Here is a 7,636-nt window from a genome sequence, read left to right as displayed (position 1 = left end):
GTATAGTCATTCTTCCCTTTAAATAGGCAAGTCAATAATGACGCCAGTCTGTTAGAGTGTTATTTATATTTTTAAGAAATTATCATTCAAACTATTAATAATTACTTGTACAAGTCAAATGCTATCCGAGAAGAGGATGTTTGTGAAAGTTCTTCTGAACTGACAACCTGGTTGTTTCTGTGTGTTTTAATCCTGGTCAACTGTCCAATTAGGACAATACTGGGCAACAGTCTATGTGTCATACTGTTGGCGATTACGTAATATTCAATTATGTAGGGAAAAAAATGTGTGACTCAATGACAATACCTATCTAAGTCAATCTGCAAGGTGAGCTACAAACCTATCGCACTCTCGTATGAAGTTATATATATGACAGTGGGGTAGCGAATTGATCAGTCGGTTGCTGCAGTAGTCACAAAATGAAGTTCACTTTATACGTTTGCCTTTGCCTGGTGGCGAGTTCGTGGACAGAGTTCATGGTGCAGGCGAGAGGTAGGTTATGACTGTTAAATGCTGCTTATTGACTAACGATAATATACTTGATTTGTAGGGAGGAATGAACAATAGACTACCCTTATATAGAACATGCTCATAATGAAATGAATTATGTATGTATATTTCTTAATTGATAAATTGAGTACATGTGTCATGATGTTCATTTCTGCTGTCTCCAGTTTGCATTATGTTTGATTTAGACTTTTGAATTGAATTCACAAGAATAAAATTCACAGTTAATATTTAATAATTATTTTGTAAAGTTCATGTTAACAAAGGTTGTATTTTTTGAAAATTTAAAAGGATTTTGCCTGTACTAATATCAGTTTCTCCTTTTCTAATGGATCCCCTATTTTAATTTAATATTATCTTCGATGCCTATCTCGGCAAAGTGTATAGACTTAATTAATCTAATTCAAGCATTTCCTGCTCTATTTGAGTTACCACACAAAACCGAGTTCATATCATATTGTAGAATTATATATACATTGCTTCTTGCATGTGAGAAATGCATACATGAGAAGAAAGGAACTACAAGTCGTATCTTAATATAATAGACTGATGCGTAGATTAATTCAACTGCTCCCCCGTGAAGAAATGATATAAATATACCCCCTCAATTTAAAACAAAGTAAACGTCAATTTTGACGAAATTATGTATAAAGAATAGATTCACGCCAACGGTCCAAGGTATGGAATACGGTACGAAACATCTAAGGTAATTCTAGCATCCACCACATTCAAAATGGAAATGAAGTATGCTTCAGATATTGCAAATAAACTGGGCGGAACTTTGGTTAAACACTCTTCCTCGTCTAACTATGTACCTAAATTTAAATAATATCAAAAGCACCAAGAAAATAAAACTATTATTTTCAAACTCAGATAATGGGGAAGATCATTGTGAAATATTTTCTATTCATGAGCTTCATAAAGCTCACCATAGTGCGGCAGGACCTGGTATTTGTGATGACATTTGGACGTCGGGGAAATTTCCTTCCTCATGGCGTGATGCTATAATTGTCTCAATTCTTAAACCTTGACGTGACCATACCGATCCTTCAAATTTATCGACCAATTCCACGTATTAGCTGCGTTTGCAAAACCAACTCATGATCAGTAATCGATTAGTTTGGTCCTTGGAAACCATTCATCTCATTACTGATATGCAATGTAGTTTCCGTCACAGGGGCTTGTAACGCTAAAAACTGCCATCAAGGTATGTACTGTCACTGACAGGGTCTTGGTACTATATGAAAGTGACAGATCATACCTCGATGGCAATTTTAGCGTTACAAGCCCCCTGTGTCTCCATCTGTTCAGATCTCTTATTCCTCCTAAATTAGATTACGGTTCAATTGCATATGGCAGAACGTCTAAAACTAATTGACAAAAAATGAATATCTGTCTTGGTGTGTTCAGAGATTTTTCAGAGGCTTTACTTAAACCCTGAGAGTGACACGTGAAGCCACGTTACATAACATCGACTAGTTTTTAAATTGTACAATTGCAGTTACGTATTTTTTTATTTATTGGTCTATAGCCTAGTTTTGTATTCTGCTTGATAATATTTTGACGAAATAATATTTCTAAATATTGCATTGGTATGTTTTAAACTGTGATATTGAACATACTGTTTTACTGTCCTTTGTAGACAGACAGTTATTTATAGTCACCTTGCTGTCATCGCGATATGGCTGCGATATTACCGATGCGATGTCAAATTTTAACTCACTCACACATCTCACATTGGATATATAGTCTTACATTCTTGAGAACTGGCATGGAGAGTAACTGATCGTGTCGGAGTGTAAGCTGTTAAACGTTGAATACTTTGACGCTTCTCTCAGTTGTCAGTGCATGTCAGACTCTACTGATACACCTGAGATAAGTCATCCTGTATCGTGTTGTTTTCAGGTCCTCTGGTATACTTCAGGGCAATTCTCCCTAAGGACACTACTTACGGACTTCGCAGTACCATCGCATTTAGCCATGTGGAGGCAAACAAGGGTTCAGGGTATAACCCATCATCCGGGGTATTCCATGTTCCAATTGCAGGTGTTGTACCAACTTCAGTATCATATTCGTATCAATGAGCTTGTGTACGCGCGTGCCGTCGTGACTGATACTTGAACAGCAATTGTATAATTTAGCATAAAATCTAGGAAGCCCTTTATAGAACGGTTGTCAATGTACCTAAAGCATCTTTTGTTTTTTTTGTTTTTTTTAAACACACCCAAAACATTTTACAGATTTTTCAAAAAATCAACAATGGATCGAAATAATCCCCTCTATCTGAATGAGTCAGCCCATGGCGCACTGAGTACCTGTTCATTAATGTGCCTGAAGAACATATTCTTATTTGCCATCGTAATTAAACTTGTCTAACTTTCGAGTCATATCAAACCAAGTTTAAACACTGGCGTATGAATTCAGAGGTTCAGTCACAGAAAACTATATTATTAGTAAAATGACAACGGCGTATACATTTATGGGCGAACATACGACAATTTATGCTACGTATTTCTCTAGGTCTCTATCTGATGAAATGCCAGCTTGAAACCACCAACCGCGGTGCTTCTGAGTTCATCCTGGAGAAACAAGGAATACGTCAGTCAGTGCTGACCATTCAACACCATTACAGCTCCAAGACTATGAGCGTTATCATACATCTGAACGTGGGGGACCACGTTCTAGTGAGAAAGACGTATGACAACAGAAACGCTCCACTGAGAGGTGGGGTATGGTCTCAGTTTTCTGGATATCTGCTGCGGAAAGACTGAATCAAGTGTCCATGAATCGGAGTAATCAAAATAATAATGAATTGTCATGATGAATCTTTCATTACGCAATCATGTTAAACGTTTGAAATAAACTGTATTGTTGACGGCTATTTGACGTCTATTCTCTCTATAATACACTCGAGGTTAAGTTGAACATGATAGAGTTTCTTTTCAATTATACTTTGATCATTCAGATCTCTTAAATGGTCTCACGTGCCATACCTACAGATCATCGTCTGATTGTCAAGACTACCACCCGTGAAGGTCCGGGTTAGAATTGATCTTCAGTTACCCATGCTCGTCGTAAGAGGCGAGGAACATGATCGGGTGGTCAGGCTCGCTGACTTGGTTGACACATGTCATCGTATCCCATTTACGTAGATCGATGTTCATGCTGGTGATCCCTGGATTGTCTGGTCCAGACTCTCAATTATTTACAGACCGCCTCCATATATAGTATGACCAGAAATTATTGAGAATTTTAGGAATATGTTTAAGTGGATTTCTAGTATAAACAGCCTTGACCAGCCGTCAAGTGCTTGGTTTCATTCAAGAGAGACAACTCCGTTAATCCTTTTTCATTAGTTTGTGAAGAGTTATTCCCTCTTGTTTACTTGCTAGCAGACGACATTTTCACTGATCCTCAGTATGGATGATTTAGAGAAGAGGAAGTTGATTTTAAAGTATTAGAACAACTGACTGACTGACTGACTGAGTTTAGTTTTACGCCGCTTTTAGCAATATTCCAGCAATATCACGGCGGGGGACACCAGAAATGGGCTTAACTATTAGAACAAGGACATCCCCAGATCAGCTAAAGTGATTTCAAGTAGAACAGGCATCCCTTTGTCCACTGTTTATCATGTTTTGAAAAATATTGCAAATGGATATGGCATTGAGCACCAGGGAGGCACAGGTAGGCCCAGAAAATTGACTGTTGGTGACAGGAGGCGGCTTGGTATTCTTGTTTCTAAAAACAAACGAAGGAGTTAAGAAAACTTAAGGCTGGATATGATTGATAGAGGAACTGTGGCTGTCTGTAAGGAGACAATTAGAACTGAGCTGCATGCAATGGGTTGGCAGAAAAGTCGAGGAATTCCATCACCGATCATGAAATCTGAACAAAAGGAGCGAAGGTTGAACTGGTGCTTATAGCAAAGAAATTTTAACCTGGATAATGTGATTTTCTCAGATGAAAGTTCTGTGTGGCTGTATCCTAATACACTGAAACTCTGAATCAAACAAACTGAAAATCCTTTGTATCAGCGCCCAAAGTACAGTCTGAAATTTAACGTGTGGGGTGGCATATCTGTGTTAGGGGCAACGCCCCTGCGTATTTGAAGGGAATATGAACAGTGAGCGGTACACAGATATTCTCGAGGGACATTTACTTCCATCTGCTCACGTGTTCTATGGAAACTGTTTGATTTTCCAGCAGGACAACGATCCAAAATATCGTTCAAAGCATTCACAGTCCTGGTTTCGGACCCAAAATATTACATTATTAGATTGGCCAAGCTATAGCCCTGACCTAAATCCAATAGACAGACAGACAGACAGACAAGAGAGACAGACAGACAGACAGATTTATTCAGTATAAGGCCTTTGGCCCAAAATACAGACAATAAAGGGTTGCAAAATATCCCTGCGCATATTACATATTTACATACATTCCATAGCATAAAATAGTACAAATGCATGATATGAATATATTATATATTACTTTGCCTTATTTTTTGTGCTTTAAATAAAAAGATTGAAGTGTTATGCAAAATATCATAATTATGAGAAGCGATATTATAGAAATAAAGTTATGTTGAGAGGTAGTATTGATGTATTTACCAATAAGTGTATTACGGAAAAAACTATAAGCTTCACAGATTAGAAGTACATGATATTCATTTTCAATAAAATACTTTTTGGGGGATAAACGGAGAGGACAGAGTCTTTCTTCATATGTTGTAGCTTGATGTCTTCCAGTGTTGACAGCTATTCTAAAGTTACTGCATCTGAAGCGTGATAAGATCCTTTTTAAGCGAGATGGAAGTGATGAGTTCAGATAGTATTCAACAGTCAGTAGGGATTTATATTGTTTATATGAATAAGAGTCAGAAAGGTTATTAACATTTACACTCCAGGTTTGTTGTAGATTGTCAAATAGTCTCTGCTTAAACATTGATAAGACAATATTTTTGTCTCCAACAATTTGGGAAATCCATGCATATCCAAATCCAAATCTGAATAAAATATAATCCAATAGAAAATGTTTGGGGACTTATGACGGAAAGTGTCGATAAGAAAAATCTGACAAATATTGATGAAATGAAAGAAGAGGTGGTCCGATATTGGGACAGCATGGACCACGACTTTCTAACTTCTTTGATCAGTAGTATGCCCCGCCGCATTGAAGCCTGCATTGCTGCCCATGGTGACTTGACAAAATACTAACTGTTCACCTGTCTTTGAATCTGGAGTTATGTTCTGCTAATATTCACATTTAATACGTGAGTGATTTTTTTTTTAAATTTACAATCTTAAATTCTCAATAATTTCTGGTTGCACTGTAGCTGGAATATTGCTGAGTGCGGCGTAAAACTAAACTCACTCACTCACTACGACTACCTCATTAATCGTTGAAGATTCCAAATCTCTATTCAACATTGTCTCTGTGTGTCTATGTTCAGGGGGTTCGACCCTCGATTGGGTACATCTGTCCAATAAAAGTGACAACGAAAATGAAGTATGTCTAGGAAAGTGGAACGTACAGCCGAGAAGTATATTATCTTACGGCGTGAAAGAATAGCTTACCTATGAAGTCTTGATGCGTTCCAGACACAATATTTCTGTGAATAATAAACTAACAGTGAACGCTTTAGGAAACCAGCAGGAGTGAGAGCAGCTAAAACACTGCTGGCCGAACCGGTTGCAGAGATGAGTGAGTGAGTTTATTTTACGCCGCACTCAGCAATATTAACGCTATATGACGGCGGTCTGTATGTAATCGAGTCTGGACCAGACAATCCAGCGATCAACAACATGAGCATCGATCTACGCAATTGGGAACCGATGACGTGTCAACCAAGTCAGCGAGCCTGACCACCCGATCCCGTTATTCGCCTCTTACGACAAGCTTGGGTTGCTGAAGACCAATTCTAACCCGGTCTTCACGGGTCTGCAGAGAGATCTATCCCAAATACATTGACATTTCTAAAAACATCTTACACCAATATCATATTTAATGTAATGGGCTGTTATTATGACAATAGTCTTAGTCTATGTTTTCCTCGTTCTAAATGGATGACGTATTACTATATATTGCCCTTCCCAGAGTGTGTATATGTTTAGCTGACCATACGAGGGAAAGGTACATGTTCCTTGTTTCCTTCCTATTAGTTATTGCCTTCTGTACAAACACGAAAAGAATATGTACCAGTAGCATATAAGTAATCAGTTTCGGACATCAAAGCATTCCTAAGGAGAACAATAGCATTCCTAAGGAGAACAATAGCATTCCAGGGGAGAACAATAGCATTTTTTAAGGAGTACTCCTACATACCAAAGGAGTTTTCAGGAGCACATTCCATAAATTCCAGGAGCTGTCCTTTGAACCCTTAACCCTATTGTATACAATGATAGCCTACACTATGGTTCTATACCAGCCGGTAAAGAGTTAAGTGGCGTCTTTATATAACATCATGACTCACGGAGATGGGAATGTGTATTGAAATGTTATGACTAGGAACCAAGCAAATTTGATATATTGAAATCATTGCTATTAAAGTTGAAATGGGTGGAATTTTGCTTATGTCTATAAATTCATAGCTGATTCTAACTGCTTTCAATAAGTGCTTGGTACCATAAGTAATATGTTCATTAAGTAGTACATCTTATTTGTTAACACTTGTAAGCTAGTCTGTCGTACAGACCCTGAAGCAAATATATCCAAGAAAGCCCACGCAAGTCTAGAAAATGTGGCAAGTCTAGATTTCCACAGCTTCTGAAAATGAAGAAAGTCTCAGGGCTCCTTTTCATTATATTATATTCTTTTTTACTATGAACTTTTTTCAGTAAAATATGTTCATTTCAGAGACTAGTTGTTAGTCTAACTTGTAAGCATGCATCACTTCTTACGTTATATTCCATCAGCATTCCAACCTAGAAATGCAGCAGTCTATTTCCTTTTATATGTAATATCAATGTTCAAACCTTGTACATATAGCTTCTTTGGAAATAACATATTGTATAAATCAAATGGTTTGAAAAGAAGTACAAACATGTGTAAATATGAATGGAAGGTTTAGCCTGGTGAGTCACGCAGACTGGAATGTCAGTTACTGAAATTGAAAATATTCACCCAA

At 37.5% G+C, this 7,636-nt stretch overlaps 1 protein-coding gene across 1 annotated transcript; it reads left to right on the top strand.

The window, feature by feature from the left end:
• The first annotated feature begins 363 nt into the window (after nt 1-363).
• LOC124287192 (multimerin-1-like) lies at nt 364-3,388 on the top strand. Its single transcript, XM_046723679.1, has 3 exons — nt 364-492; nt 2,413-2,553; nt 3,028-3,388. The coding sequence occupies exons 1-3, from the start codon at nt 420-422 to the stop codon at nt 3,276-3,278; spliced, it is 465 nt and encodes a 154-aa protein (XP_046579635.1). The 5' UTR covers nt 364-419; the 3' UTR covers nt 3,279-3,388.
• The last annotated feature ends 4,248 nt before the right edge of the window (nt 3,389-7,636 follow it).

The sequence above is a fragment of the Haliotis rubra genome, unplaced genomic scaffold (assembly GCF_003918875.1).
Source record: "Haliotis rubra isolate DU_JTF1 unplaced genomic scaffold, ASM391887v1 Scf4, whole genome shotgun sequence".
Lineage (NCBI taxonomy): Eukaryota > Metazoa > Mollusca > Gastropoda > Lepetellida > Haliotidae > Haliotis > Haliotis rubra.
The sequence above is the reverse complement of the archived record's forward strand: the minus strand, read 5'-3'. Positions and strand labels throughout refer to the sequence as shown.